Source organism: Dendropsophus ebraccatus, chromosome 11, assembly GCF_027789765.1.
Source record: "Dendropsophus ebraccatus isolate aDenEbr1 chromosome 11, aDenEbr1.pat, whole genome shotgun sequence".
Lineage (NCBI taxonomy): Eukaryota > Metazoa > Chordata > Amphibia > Anura > Hylidae > Dendropsophus > Dendropsophus ebraccatus.
This window is the reverse complement of record NC_091464.1, coordinates 83,006,679-83,022,354: the sequence shown is the minus strand read 5'-3', so window position 1 is coordinate 83,022,354 and position 15,676 is coordinate 83,006,679. Positions and strand designations below refer to the sequence as shown.

Sequence of the window (15,676 nt, the reverse complement as noted above, 5' to 3'; positions counted from 1 at the left end):
TCTTTTTCTTGCATTGAGTGGTTCTGTGTTCTTGTAGCAGCACCTGCTGCGGTTTATGGGATTTCCAGTGAATGTGATGCATAACCGAGATTTTCCCTGAGATTAGTATAGAAAGTGCTGTGACAGGTCCCGGTTACTGTGTGATCCCGGGCAGCTGTGCAGTTCACTGTCAGGGCCCTAAATACCTGACATGCTGCAGCACAGCCCTGCCTGCGGAGCATCCATCCATCTGCCGGGCTGAGCGTCTGCGTGCTGTCGGGGTGTTCACATACTTTACAAGCGCTTTATTAACTTCAACAACTATTGACCTTTCTGTCCCTCTTTTGCAGCAGGTTTTTACTGTATTGCGGAACAAAACTTTATAACTACTATGGAGTGATTCAACAATGGGTGAAACAAGGATAGCATTAGATTGGAATTCAGCATGTATGATCCTATTTTATTTTCCCAGAAGATAAGAACTTCCGGAGATGCGTCAGCTGCTCACCACCTCCTCCTCCTTATCCAAACCAAGGGAGATGGTTGTCAGCTGATTGGCAGACGCGACGCTTTATGGCAGTGCTGTCAAACTCAGGCCCTCCTGGTGTTGCAAAACTACAATTCCCATCAGGTCTGGATGGCTAAAGACCTGTCCAGACCTGATGGGAATTGTAGTTTTGCAATAGTTGGGCTGCTGCAAGTTTGACACGTGTTCTATGGGCTGTATAGGTCCCAGGGGGGGCATCTATGTTCTGAAAATCCATGTGACTTGTCAATAAAATGTGATCACTTTCTCGCTATATTGTAGTTTTAATGGTTCGTTTTTTTTCTTTACAGCATCAGTGAAAGTTTCCTGACAGTGAAAGGTGCTGCCTTATTCCTTCCACGTGGAAATGGCTCATCTACCCCAAGAACCAGCCATAGGCGCAATAAGCATGCAGGTAAGTGCTCATTTCTGTCCGTTCTAGAACTGGATGTTTTATGAACACGTTGCATAGGGAACATTTATAGGGAGTTTGTTAGCTGCTTTTGTTCTGTATGTTGGGTAATAATGGCCCTATTACACAGCCCAACCCATATGCTGTAAATGAGAGACGATCTTGTAGATCAGGGATGGGGAACCTCCAGCTGTTGGAAAACTACAATTCCCATCATGCCTGGGCAGCCAAAGCTAAGGTAGTTTTGCAACAGCTGGAGGGCTGAAGGTTCCCCATCCCTATTGTAGATTGTCATTCATTACACAGCTCAAGCCCTCTTCTGCTGTCAGTCATTGCCTAATACATGAGAGATGCTGCTGCTGGCCAATTCCTAAGAAGAAAAATAAATAAATAAATAAAAAAAAAAAAATAAAACGATTGTTGGCCTTACTTGGCTGATTACAGGCCGATAATCGTTCTATGTAATAGCAAATTGAAAGGCAACCATCATCAGACATGCGCAATGTCTGCTGATTGTGGACTTTCAACATGCTGAAAGATCACAATGCTGTTTGCTGCTCATTGCCCCCTGTAAAAGGAGAGATGGCAGCAGAAACCACAGACTTCAATGGGCAGCCCAAACAATCTAAAGACCAATTGGACAGCTGCTCCTTGCTCCTCCAAACTCACTGTCTGTGCGTGTGATATCACAGGCAGCGAGCGGGGGAAGAACGTGCTCATCTCTATTTATCAGCAATAATTCTTCCTTTGAAAGCAGCATGATAAATCTTGTGACACAGCGTAAGAATTGGAACTAAGTTGGGACATGGCACCTAGTAGCCCCCATTCACATGTTAGGGAGTCATTTTATCACCCCATAAATATTGTGCATGCATCATCCTTGCAGTAAATCGGTTAGTGGAGCACCGTAACATGGTGAAAGTTAAAGCCCTGTTTGCGGAGAACTGGTTTTACAAGAAAATCTAATTTATTAATGTTTTGTTCTGCTTTTGTTCCTTTTTTTTTTTTTTTTTTTTTTTTTTTACCATTGTGACATACAGTACATGATACAACAATAGTTAGCATGATGGAAAAGTACAGCACAACCAGAGACTCCGAACAAAGGCCTTTCCATTATCCTATAGCCACACTGTAAACTCGCCAGACAATTACTAATAAATCCAGGACGTGCTTACCTGGACTCTGTCGGGCACAATTGCTCTATTTATAAGCTTCGGCTTTGATGTATATATTCTATAATTAACCATTTTGGATTATGTAGTTTCTCCTGGGAAAGTAATTTCTCGTGTATTTACACACACAAGCTTGTGCCTTGGGTCTGGTCCACACACGCGACTGAACATTTAAGCTGGGAATCTGCTTTTGATGCGGACTCTATTTTCTATGTTGGAAGTGGTAAAAGTCTGCCACAAATTATTATTTTTTTTTTTTTTTAAAGCATGCTATGGAATTGGTAGTGTGCAATGTTTCTACAGCAATCGCTAAAACAGTTGGGAAGAAGTGGTTGGCTAAGTGCTTCTCTAGTCTCTGAAGCCCATCTTCTTCAAGGAGGGAGATTACTAAAGAAGCACCTAGCTGTCCTCTCCCTGTTCATTCTAGTGATAGGTAGGGGTCTCAGCACTTAGACGCTGCCTGAACGAAAAGTTTGACCTGTCTGTGACACGTCAGAAGTTTTTCCTATTGATGTGGCAACAGAACAGAAGCTTATTGGTTACAACAATCTCTACAGAGCTAGGGTATGTTTACATTGAGGCACTTAAAGTGGAATCTGCGCAATAATTTGCTGCAGACTTCACTTAAAATTCCGCCCATAAAATAGGTACAGTGCAATGTCCCATTGAGTTTAATGGGATTTCTACTCTATTGTTCACACTGAGGAATAGGTGAGGAATGGAAGTGGAAAGTTTTCTGCTTGAAATTCCTCGCCTAATCAGCTCTGGCAGAAAAGGCACAAAATTGAAGCAGAATTCAAGCCCCATCGACTTCTATAGCGGAATCTGCCCAAAGAATTAATGTCACTTCTTTGGGCAGAAAGCGGATCTGCGGCGGAACACTCTGCGCAAAAATTCCACAGTGTGAGCAAAAGAGTAGAAATCCCATTAAACTCAATGGGACATTCCATTGTACCTATTTTATGGGTAGAAATTCAAGTGGAGTCTGCAGGAAATTATTGCGCGGCTTCCACTTAAAAATTTCCTACAGACTCCACTTTGTGCAGAGTGTTCCGCCGCAGATCTGCTTTCTGCCCAAAGAATTGACATCAATTCTTTGGGCAGATTCCGCTTAGAAGTCGATGGGGCTTGAATTCTGCTTCAATTCTGTGCCTTTTCTGCCAGAGCTGATTAGGCGAGGAATTTCAAGCAGAAAACTTTCCACTTCTATTCCTCCCCTATTCCTCAGTGTGAACATATAAGCAACAGGAAACTCATGAATCCATTATTTTGACCGCGGCTGTCACCAGGCTGATGGCTGGGTTTTAATGGATTATATCTATACTCATTGTCCTATATAATAGCCGCTATTTACATGTGTAAACGTTCCGACACTACATCAGGACTGAAGACGTACATATATAATCCTCTATAATCCATTTCAGCAGCGTGCTGTGTTGGCCAAAGGGACCTATCCCTAAGGATATGTAATCTCACTATTGTGCAATGAAAGCGCCACTTTTAGATAGTTCCCAATGTGAACGCGCTGTGCCAACTATCCCTGGTACACAGGCTTTTCCGAGGAAATACTTTGGCTTTGTTTCTGTCCTTTCCGACGACCTTGCTCTTTTATCTGAGGATGAGATTACCGGAGAAATAATAATTGTGTGTTACTCTGCACGCAAAACAATATTTAACGTGATGTCTTTTCACCTCTGTAACAAAACTTTAATGGTGCCGGTGACTAAAACGTGCACCTGCTTAGTGCAGGTTGTGTATATGGTATGTAGCTGGTTTCTTTCCTCTGTAATTTTTGCCTGTGGAATTAACAAGTTATAACATAGCTGTATGCTCTGTTCTTCTAGGGGACCTTCAGCAACACCTCCAGGCCATGTTCACACTCCTCCGCCCCGAGGACAACATCCGTTTGGTGAGTCTGTGGGTGATGATTCTGCTCCGGTCATAAGACCTATCCCCTGGCACTAATCTATTAGGACCCAATGTATATTAATGATATGATCCTCATCTGTAAACATTAACCCATCACATGTGAGCACAGTTACTGCCGACGCCATATAACAAACCATAGAGGAATGTCTGCCTGAAGGGTGTACACATTCATATGATATTCCCATATAAAATAACAAGCTTTGAAGCTCGTCTCACGTGGCCGTTTCTGCTGAGGCAGTCACTCGGAGCTTGCCAAAGGTTATTCAGAAGCTCATTCGGTGTATAGAAAAGTTTACTTGGAGAACCACACCCGCTGGGATTTTCCTGGTATCTTTCTTTATAGACTATTGTTACTGAGAAAATACAGCATAATATTAAAGGGGAACTATCAGCAGGTTACACGAATCTAACCTGCTGATATGTCCTTATTGCACAGAAGACTCTGAGGAGGAAGGTATGTGTCTAATCTTCCTTGGGGCCTGTCTGGTGCAGTTAGTAGTTTTCTCCATGGTATATTGGGACAGTTAGGAGCACTGCCCACCCCCATATCGCCAATCCAGCCCAACCCCGCCTGCTACAATTATTAATGTTAGAGAAGGGGAGGCAGTGCTTCTAATGGCCTTAACGACTAACTGCACGGGAACAGCGCTGAGGATAAGGGTAAGTGACATAGCTTCATCCCCTGTGCCTTCTGTGCAATAGGGCTAGATTCATTTAACCTTTAAGGGTACGTGCGCACTGTGGAATCCCAACAGAATACTTGTTGCGGGTTCCGCAGCTCACACCCGCTTGCAGACTCTGGCAGCCGTGTGTATTTCCGCCCATGCCATAGACTCTGTCGATTCCGCCGTCCGTCCAAAGAATGAACAGGTTCAAAACAGGTAAAACCCACAAACTTCATAGCATTATCAGCAAGTTCTCTGCTGATGCCCCTCTAACGCATGCCAATATTTATTAACTATCCACAGGACAGATGATGATGATTGTCCGATCACTGACAACCCCCCCCCCCCCCCCTTCCCTCCGATCACTGGTACGGAGGTTCTGTGTCTCCTGTCTCCCCTCATTGCTGTTGGTCAGGCGTTTGTGCTGCAAGTGACGGAGATGGCACAACAGGACCCCTGTCCTATTGACTGGTTGGGGCCCTTAGCAATTGAACACCGTAGATAGACATGTATCACCTATCTGGGAAAACCTCCTTCTAGCCAAGGAAGTTGTGTGACCATGGGATCTGACACAGGAATAGCTTAGCTGTAAATGTATACGCCCTCTCCTGATGTGAGTTATAGGTTGGCGCGGTTTATTTTACATTTGCTTTCCATGTTGCTAGGCATAATAATTAGCCTGAATCCTCCCAAAGTGATCATTTTCTGTTCTGCATTGGCTCACGCTGTGAAGTCTCTCCCGCTGGGGGCATATTATTTACATCTCACCCAATTACTGTCGGCTCCGTCTATAGTCCTTTAATGGCTGCGGATTTCCAGGAATTTATTCTCTCTTCCACTCATCTTTTTTACTTGCCGGTAGGAGCAGCTGCAGGCACTTTTATCCATACCCAGGACAAATTGTAGCACACAGTATATACCGCTCAAAGTTCTATGTTCAGTCTAGCTGTCTAAAGCTGGGGGACCCTGGGTAAAGGGGAACTATCAGCAGGGTACACAAATCTAACCTGCTGATATGTCTGTATTGTTGAAGGATGAAGGTATGTCTCTTACTTACGTCCTCAGTGCGGCTTCTATTCAGCTAGTCTTTTAGGGTCCATTTACACAGAAATATTATCTGACAGATTATTTGCCAAAGATTTGAAGCCAAAACCAGAAACAGAGATCAGGTCATAAAGGAAAGCCTGAGATTTGTCCCTCTTTTTCAAATCCATTCCTGGTTTTGGCTTTAAATCTTTGGCAGATAATCTGTCAGATAATCTTTCTGTGTAAATGGGCCCTTACTACTTGGTTCAGTAACAGTGTTGGGCTGCCCCCATAGCACCGATCAAGCCTGCTCCATTGATTATTATTAGAATGGGCTGGCTGGGGGGTGGATTGGTGCTATGGGGGTGGGACAGTTCTCCCAACTATCCTTACTGGAACAAGGAGTAAAAGGCTAACTGCACCAAAACAGTGCTAAGGATGAAGGTAAGAGACATACCTTTATCCTGGGCACCTCCTGCACAATGGGGGGGGGGGGGGGGGGGTTAATAGCAGGGTAAATTCGTCTAACCTGCTTTGATAGTTCCTCTTTAAGCTCACTAGTCCATGTTTCTTTAAAGTGATTCCATTAATCTATATATCGCGCTCAGAGCTCAAGTGTCTAGGGCATGTTGTTGCTGTGCTGCAGTATGCATGCTTCCTCCCTCCACCACCCCTTCATGCCCTGGATGAATGATTTACAGGGATCAGTGCTGGAAGCCTAGTAGTGGTGTGAGGAGGCATGCATGCTGCAACTCATCTTTAACACTTGGGCTTGTAAGGAAATATCTTTGCAGACTGCCATCATTTTTTTCAGCTATCTGCCTATGTCTGCCGCTCTAATCATGATGTAGAGCTGACAGCTACCATGTACGTCCATATCTGAGCCATTAAAGGGAATCTACCTAGAGATGGCAGTCTTCATTTGCATACACGAATCGTACATGGGTCAGGAGTTTTGTAAAAGGTTCCATTAATCCTTAACGGTTAATTTACTGAGCCGAACAACATGACGAAACCTGTTTGTTCCTAAAAATACATTCTATTTTTGCCCGATTTGAATGATTTAGAAAAAATAAAAAAAACTTATTTACCAGCAGGTTGAAATCTGATGACATAGACTATAAATATCCCTCACCGGCTGTGATAGGAAAGATGAAAGATAGCAGAGCGGTAAAAGACTGCAAACACTATAGCAGAACCCGGCTGCCCAGGATCTCTGCACTGGCTGCCTGGGGCAATGTTGTATCATTCATCCCCAATAAGAACCAGAGCTGAACTCTCCTGCATCCTGATTATAATATCTGGATGGCCACAATTGTGGATCAGTAAGCCAGAAGCACAACCAGGTGTGCCTTACATCAGTATCGCCATGTTGGAGCTGCTATTTGATCATTCGTACCAAGTTAAAGCGCTACAAAAACATAGCCGCTTTCTTCCAGAGACAGCACCGCTCGTCTCCAGGTCAGGTGCAGTTTGCAATTAAGCTCCATTCACTTCAATGGGACAGATTTATAAAACCTGGAACTGGAAGTTTGTTTTGTGGCACTGGATAACCCCTTTAAAGTAGAATTGACCTATTGCAGACCATGTACATAGCCTTGGTGACCTCCTCTAGATAGGGACAGCCTGATCCTCAGTGGCCACAAGACCCACAGAGATCTAAAATAGCAGGGGAAGAACATAAAGCAGCCATACACATAAGAGAGCTGTCAGCTGAATGCTTTTCCGTCGGACAGCCAACATCCACACTTGTTTGGAATGAAGAGAGGGGTGTAAGCTGCTGCCAGACACCGTGGACATATTGAGCTATCCTCCTCTGAGAGATGACCTCCTGAGATGTCAAACACATCTAATATGTATGGCTGACACAGGTCTTATATGTTTGTCCAGCTTTTTACGGTCCTCCTGTATGGCTGACAATATCTTACCATTTTAAAGGGGTCGGCTAGAATTAGTAAAATATGGCTGTTTTCTTTTTTTTTTTTTTACCAAAAACAGTGCCACATCTGTCGTCCGTATGTGTTCGATATTGCAGCTTAACCTCATTCAGTACATTGGGGCAAGCTGCAATACCAGACACAGCCTGTTTATAGATGTGGCACTGTTTTTTTTTTTTTTTTTTTTTTTTTTTTAAATTTTTCTCACTCACCGGCCATTCTGCTTATGGAGCTGTAGAAGTTTGTTTATTGTGGCTATATACAATAACTACGGGCCTTGATTATACGGGTATGTCATTTGTTTTTTGTTTTTTTTTGGTGATTTGTAAAGATCAGTCTACTTTTCCCCTATTGGTCTCTGACTTTGATGGATAAGTATTGTTCTCGTACTTGTGAGACGTCTTCTTGGAATTGCTCGCACACGATGCGGTTTCCTGAAGACTTGGCGTTGCTCCTACTTGCTTTCTTGCAGAGTCAGCCCTGACTGGGCGCACAGCTGATGTGGGAAAACAATAGACTGTAATCCCTGTTGTGTCTCTTGGCCGGGCAGATGTCCTCTGTGATACGGCACACTGTGCAGGAAGCACCCTCTTCCTGAGGACTGCCTATATCCAGGCACTGTGTAAATTCTGCACTAGCATTCACCACCACTCACACTGCCATATACTTAGGGGGTCATGCAGGGATAATAAAATATCATACCAGCTGTTTCCTCCCATCCACAAGCAATCAGCTTGTGTATGTATATCAGCTGCTGTATGTCCTGTAGGAAGTGGTGTATTCTCTCCAGTCTGACACATACCCTCTGCTGCCACCTCTGTCCATGTCAGGAACTGTCCAGAGCAGGAGAGGTTTTCTATGGGGATTTGCTACTGGACAGTTGCTGACATGGACAGAGGTGGCAGCAGAGAGCACTGTGTCAGACTGGAGAGAATACACCACTTCCTGCAGGACATATAGCAGCTGATAAATACTGGAAGACTGGACCAGTTGATTTGAAAGAAAAAGAAATTGGTAAACTACCCCTTTAAATGGAGGCATGCTGGAATTTGTAGTTCCCTATGGTTTTGCAGCCTTACATTGAATGACACTTATATTTACATACTGTATGTCTGTTGAGTTTAGTTCTTATTCTTGCATCTGAGACTGGGAAAAAATGTTATCAATTGGGAACAGCAGTGTGCCTGTATGGTGTAATAGCCTGGTGACCACCTCTTACAGAAGCAGTGTGCCTGTATGGTGTAATAGTCTGGTGACTCCCTCTTACAGAAGCAGTGTGCCTGTATGGTGTAATAGTCTGGTGACCACCTCTTACAGAAGCAGTGTGCTTGTATGGTGTAATAGCCTGGTGACCACCTCTTACAGAAGCAGTGTGCCTGTATGGTGTAATAGCCTGGTGACCACCTCTTACAGAAGTGGCGTGCTTGTATGGTGTAGTAGCCTGGTGACCACCTCTTACAGAAGCAGTGTGCCTGTATGGTGTAATAGCCTGGTGACCACCTCTTACAGAAGCAGTGTGCCTGTATGGTGTAATAGCCTGGTGACCACCTCTTACAGAAGCAGTGTGCCTGTATGGTGTAATAGCCTGGTGACCACCTCTTACAGAAGCAGTGTGCCTGTATGGTGTAATAGCCTGGTGACCACCTCTTACAGAAGCAGTGTGCCTGTATGGTGTAATAGCCTGGTGACCACCTCTTACAGAAGCAGTGTGCTTGTATGGTGTAATAGCCTGGTGACCACCTCTTACAGAAGCAGTGTGCCTGTATGGTGTAATAGCCTGGTGACCACCTCTTACAGAAGTGGCGTGCTTGTATGGTGTAATAGCCTGGTGACCACCTCTTACAGAAGCAGTGTGCTCATATAGTGTGTACAGCCATGGTAGTGACATCCTCTTCTGTGATGAGACGTCTCCTCCTGATCTGCTTCAGTACACATCTAGGCTTAGCGCTGTATGTACTCCTCTTGTTTTCATAGATGTTAATATGCGGGTTAGTTTACACTGGTCGCTATGTGGATTTACTCGCCGTGTCAGATCATGTGTAGTAACCCTATTTTTACGTACTCTTGTTTTAGGCCGTAAAATTGGAAAGCACCTACCAGAACCGAACACGTTACATGGTTGTCGTCTCAACAAACGGAAGGCAAGACACGGAGGAGAGCATCGTGCTGGGGATGGATTTTTCATGCAATGACAGGTGCCTAATAACTGATGCTTCCTCTGTAGATGATGCCAGAGCTGTCTGACCGATCTCTTACCACCCCGCTCCCTATTTATACATGCTCCATAAACTCGATAATCTACCCACTAATAATAAAATAATACACCCCTATGGTGAATTCATATATGGTATCTGTACATAACACTCCCTTCTAGAGTAGACAATGGCAGGTTGTTTTACTGTCCAGATTTCACACTTTAAGGCATCCTGTCAAATAAAATTACTGTTTAATATATCAAGATCATGTTATAGAGCGGGGAGGGGCTGAGCAGACTGGTATGTTATTTTGTAGAAAAAGATTTTATTCTACTTATATATTTTATTTTAAAATCACAGTTTGTATGGGCTTAGAAGTCCAGTGGGCGGTCCTAATCAGTTAGTGACAATCAGTCATTGACTAGGACCTCCCACCTGACTCCGATGTCCAAAATGAGCAGGGATTATATTGACTAAAATACAACATCTATTGAATAGTTCCCCGCAAAAATACATGTCAATCTGCTCAGCTTCTCCTGCTCTATGACGTGCCGCTGATAGACTGGACACAATTTTCATGGAGCTGGGTTTCCTTTAAAGAGGTACTCCGGCAAAAATCTTTTTTTTTTTTTTTTTTTTTTTTCCACATCAACTGGTTTCAAAAAGTCGTATAGATCTGTAATTTACTTCTATTTTAAAATCTCCAGTCTTCCAGCACTTAGCAGCTGCTCTATGCCCTGCAGGAAGTGGTGTATTGTTTCCAGTCTGACACTGTGCTCTCGGCTGCCACCTCTGTCCATGTCAGGAACTGTCCAGAGCAGCAGCAAATCTCCATAGAAAACCTCTCCTGCTCTGGACAGTTCCTGACCTAGACAGAGGTGGCAGCAGAGAGCACAGTTTCAGACTGGAAAGATTACACCACCTGCAAGACATACAGCAGCTGATAAGTACTGGAACACTGGAGATTTTAAAATAGAAGTAAATTACAAATGTAGATAACTTTCTGAAACCAGTTGATTTAAAAGAAAAACATTTTCTCTGGAGTACCCCTTTAAGGGGGCGATGTAATTGCAACAAATTCAGTAGCAGACTTGAAGTTAAACAAACCTCAAGTTTAATCCATTAATAACCCTTGTCGTGATACAAACCTTTGAATTCTCCTCTTTCTTGGATGTAGCTGCTTTTATTTTTCCCCTTTCCTTTTGATTTCCCGCTTTCCTCTGGCAGCCGGAGACGCGGCACTTCTCATCCATCTTTCTAGCCAGCAGCTAGTGGGAAAAGCAGGGAACTGCTATGCCAAGAATCTCTAGTGTAATGTTATTCATAGCCTTGTAGTCTGGTTACTATGGAAAATATTTCAGTGCTTGTTTTGAAACCCCACCTGCGCATGGTGTAATATCTGCTCCCCTCCTCTCCTCCGACACGGGACCGGCATGTGATGTTTAGTCACCAATGGCTTCTCAGCCGAGAACCGTCATTCTTGCTGTTATTATGTGCTCGATGTGTTTCTCTGCTCTTGTGTGACAAATAGTGGCAAAAACAAATGATCCTATTACCTGACGGGAGGGATGGACAGCTGATCAGGCGTCATGAGACATATGGGGGGTGGAGAGACGTACGTCTAGTGCAGGGGTAGGGAGCCTTGGCTCTCCAGCTGTTGCAAAACTACAACTCCCATCATGCCTGAACAGCTTAAGCTTTGGCTGTCCAGGCATGATGGGAATTGTAGTTTTGCAACAGCTGGGGGGCCGAAGGTTCCCTACCCCCGGTCTAGTGACATGTTGTCTTTATATGCCCTATGCTTATATACTTGAGTAGTCTTACCTATATTAGTGCACTAGGAGGAACTCATGTCTGGTTACTAATGTATTCTTGCTTTGCACGCTGCTGGACTAGTTGAGTAAAATTATGTAATTTTAAAGTAAAATACATTGGAGATTGCAGCATTGTGAAATAGGAAGGGGGCTAGAAGTGTAAAGACGAATGCAAAATGCATGTAAAATGGCAGGGGGGGTGCAGGAAAATAAAGTAAACTCCCTCCATAGTGTTGCTCCCAGGTCCGCTGGATTTCAATTTTGGCTGGAAACTGAGTATGTTACGTACCCGGCTCTTCCAGCTGCAACGTCACAGCCCGGCTGAGCAATAGCCTGCTCAGCCAGTCAGCGGATTGGCCGAGCAGGCAGTCATTCAGCCAGATACATGACGTTGCAGCTGGAAGAGCTGCAGGGACACTGTGTCTGTCAACGGGATCCGGGAGCGGCACTTTGGGGCACAAGAATGGGTAAGGTTACATTATTATTTTTCGACACCCCCTGCTTTCCTCCCTTTTTTATAATTTGGTGGGACTTAGTCCATTATGTGTATGGAGAATTCTGTCAACCATCTGTAGGTTTAGTAGGGGTCACTGGCAGCCATACACTCTTCTCTGGCACCAGTAGTTGAGTTGAGCATACTTACAGTAAGTGCAGGTTCACGTGAACTCATACACTTGATTTTTGAATCCCGGTGGCTGGAGAAGATGGATGTAGCCATTCCAGACTGCCCTAAGGATGCATCCATCTTCTCCAGCCACTGGGATTTAAATACCAGGTGTATGAGTTTGCATGAGCCTGACCTTACTGTAAGTTAGCTCATCTCTAACCAGTAGGCATGCTCTGCATACTTCCAGGTGCAGGTTCCCCTACTACATCTTCAGTACAGTAGCTGCAAGTGCTTGTTACGCCGGCAGCTACTCCTCCCATCTTCGCAATTGAGCACAGGTGTTAAACCTGCCGTACTATCTTCCCCTCTTTCTATATAGACCTTTTCATAGATACATAATCGGGATCTGACTTTAAGCAGTCTTATTTTACACCAGGCTATTGTCATGTTCTGTTTTTGCCATCTTAAATTTCTTGAGCTTTTGGTATCCTTATTGTATAGTAGGTTGACAAGCTGTTGTGCATTTTATCCGGTTTTGCAGGTAGCTTGTGTCCACAGCTGGCAGACTTGTTGGGCCATTTAAATCTTAAAGAGACTCAGTCAGTAGGTATATGACGTCCTATCTCAGGGTAGCATAATATAGTGACAGAAAAGCTGAACAGAATGATGTATCACTTACATTGTTCTGTACAGCTGATTCAGAGATCTCCTCCTGAAAAACACGAACAATAAGTAGTCCTCTCCATTATGTGCATGAGCCCAGTAGTCCTGGATATTCATGAGAAGCAGAAAACTCTGTCCACCAGCTGCTGATTGGCAGTTATATATCCTGTTACATTTGGGCAGTCACCTGTCAATCAGCAGCTGGAGGGAGGGGTGTGGCAAGAATCCGATTCTCCTGCATATTAGGTGAACAGAATGATGTAAGTAATACACCGATCTGTTCAGCATTTCTGTCACTAGTTTATGCTATCCTCATTTAAGGTAGCATAAACCTAGTGACAGATTGACAGCCTCCTCCACAAAATCACCCTGATCACTCACCTCCCTGGTGCAAGTTGTAATGGGGTCTTTGTACACTTAAAGAAGTCAAGGAGACTAAATCATTGACTTCTCCTTGGGATCTTTTATTTAAGCTGAGACTATTAATAGGGTACACCTTGGGACATGGTAGTGTAGGTGATGTCCATTATATGTGGTGACAGTTTGGGAGCGGAGAACCGCATATAGAAGCCAAGCTGTTTTTAGATCAACAGGTCAGGTTTCGCGGGCTTACAAGCCTTAATATTTATGACGAGTTTCTGGGTAGGTTGCTAGGTTTCCTTAATCAGTTCTCACTAAAAATACCCCTCGCACCATGAGATGCCTTGTGTGTTTTTTTTTTTTTTTTTTCCATCTACTCATCACATTCGCAGTGCACACAAATTACTTCTTTAGGTCACCGAGACACGTGTCACTAGGGAAAGCTGCACTTAGATGTGTGTAGACAGCTCGCTGACCTGTAAACCATCGGCCACCATGGAAGGAGGTGTACAACATCTTAAGTATTGTTCTTGAAAATTCACCGGGGACCAAAGAAATCTGTGAACCATGAAATATTAAAGAGACATCAAACCTTAGAGTGGTTTACTGGGACTTTAATATTTATGGCCTAGTCCAAGGGCAGACTGTCCAATATCAGACTGGTGGGGATCCCCCTTGCAGCTCCCCTCAGTGACGTGCTGAATGGAGATTGCACAGCCTCTATGGAGGCCATGCGTTTCGCTGTGGATGTAACTGGCTCAGACACTACACAATGTATGGCACCATGCTGTTGAATCCAAAGTGCCTTGCCGTCTCCGATCAGCTGGGGTTGGACTAGTCTGATATTGATGGCCTAGACTAAGGATAGGCAACCAGTATGTATGTCCTGGAAACCCCCTCTAAATATTGCTTAAAGGGGTTATCAAGCACGTGAAAAACATGGCCACTTTCTTCCAGAGACTGCACCGCTCTTGTCTCCAGTTTGAGTGGGGTTCGCCAATTAGTTCCATTGAAGTGAATGGAGCTTAAAGGGGTTATCCAGCACTACAAAAACATGGCCAGTTTGAATGAAGTTTTAGAAACAATAGGAAACAAATCACATCTAGTATCTAAACGTGTCTATTAACCTCCTTTTTTTGTTTTGTTTTTGTATTTTAGTAGTTCTTGTACTATGGGCCTAGTTCTTCCTTTGTGGAGTGACACCCTTATACACCTGGATGGAGATGGGTAAGCTTTACATTATTCTGTTTAAAAAAAAATAATTTTTTTTCTGTGTTCATTTTTATTTTCTTTGCAGGGGAGGGGCCCAAAAAGGTTCCAAATTTTTTTGGGAAAAAAAACACTAATTCACATTATTTCATTTTCCACATTTATATATATTTTTATATTTATATTTTTTTCTGGGGGAGTTGTAGAAAAATAGTAAGTGATACCCGCTTACCCTATTCCCCCATAGCCCCCTTTCCAGCATCTTCCAGTCCCCCGCTAGACAAGTCTTCTTAGCTAGATCTTCCTGAGTAGCCCATTGTTTATTGAGGTGGTATATCGGCGGCCAGTGATTGGCTGGGTTGGTTGTGGCTGCTGAGAAGGCCGAGGGGAAGAGGAAGACACTGGAACCAGAGCTGCTACAGGGGCCTGTAGCAACATATAACATTTTTTGCCGCCCCCCCCCGCGCAACAACTTTTTTCTTTTTCGCATCCAGAATACCCCCTTAATGTAAAGATGAACCATACAATAAATGTTTCTATTATAATGATTATTATGATTATTATTTGCTCTCAATATACAATTCTATTTTGTTCTTTTCCCTTTCTAGGGGGTTTAGCGTATCTACAGATAACAGGGTTCACATATTTAAGCCAGTGTCTGTTCAGGCCATGTGGTGAGTAACGCCTCCATTTTGTTTTGTTATGTATTGACATTTTCGGTTGTACTACTCAATAGCCATAAAAACATAATAAAAACCTCCTCCTTTCGTAGGTCTGCACTGCAAAGCTTGCACAAAGCCTGCGAGGTAGCTCGTGCCAACAACTACTACCCGGGCAGCCTTTTCTTAACGTGGGTTAGTTACTATGAAAGTCATATCAACTCTGACCAGACGTCGGTCAACGAATGGAACGCTATGCAGGATGTCCAGTCCCACCGCTCAGACTCTCCTGTCCTCTTCACTGATGTGTAAGTCGCTACATGCAGCTCCCTTTGTGCCTGTAGGGGGCGGTTGCTTTGTGTGTATTGGTGCAAAACACAGTATCAATGGCAGACATAAGAGGGCTTCCTGTATTTGGGTCTGTCACTGGTTCCCATATGGGCTGCTTCTATTGTTAGGGGGCAGCAGGTGCTATGTAAATAATAAATGGTGGGCTGCATTGTACAATAGTTACATCAATAAG

At 43.9% G+C, this 15,676-nt stretch overlaps 1 protein-coding gene across 3 annotated transcripts in view; it reads left to right on the top strand.

The window, feature by feature from the left end:
* The window catches only part of SSH2 (slingshot protein phosphatase 2), a 167,779-nt gene that overhangs the window by 137,045 nt on the left and 15,058 nt on the right, over positions 1-15,676 (top strand). For 2 of the 3 annotated variants that reach the window (XM_069945024.1, XM_069945026.1), the window contains 6 exons: positions 817-920; positions 3,934-3,998; positions 9,720-9,841; positions 14,444-14,512; positions 15,103-15,168; positions 15,267-15,461. In XM_069945024.1, coding sequence (XP_069801125.1) covers positions 817-920; positions 3,934-3,998; positions 9,720-9,841; positions 14,444-14,512; positions 15,103-15,168; positions 15,267-15,461 — 621 coding nt within the window. The remainder of the gene's footprint in view (positions 1-816; positions 921-3,933; positions 3,999-9,719; positions 9,842-14,443; positions 14,513-15,102; positions 15,169-15,266; positions 15,462-15,676) is intronic. The other variant, XM_069945025.1, reaches the window with a different exon arrangement.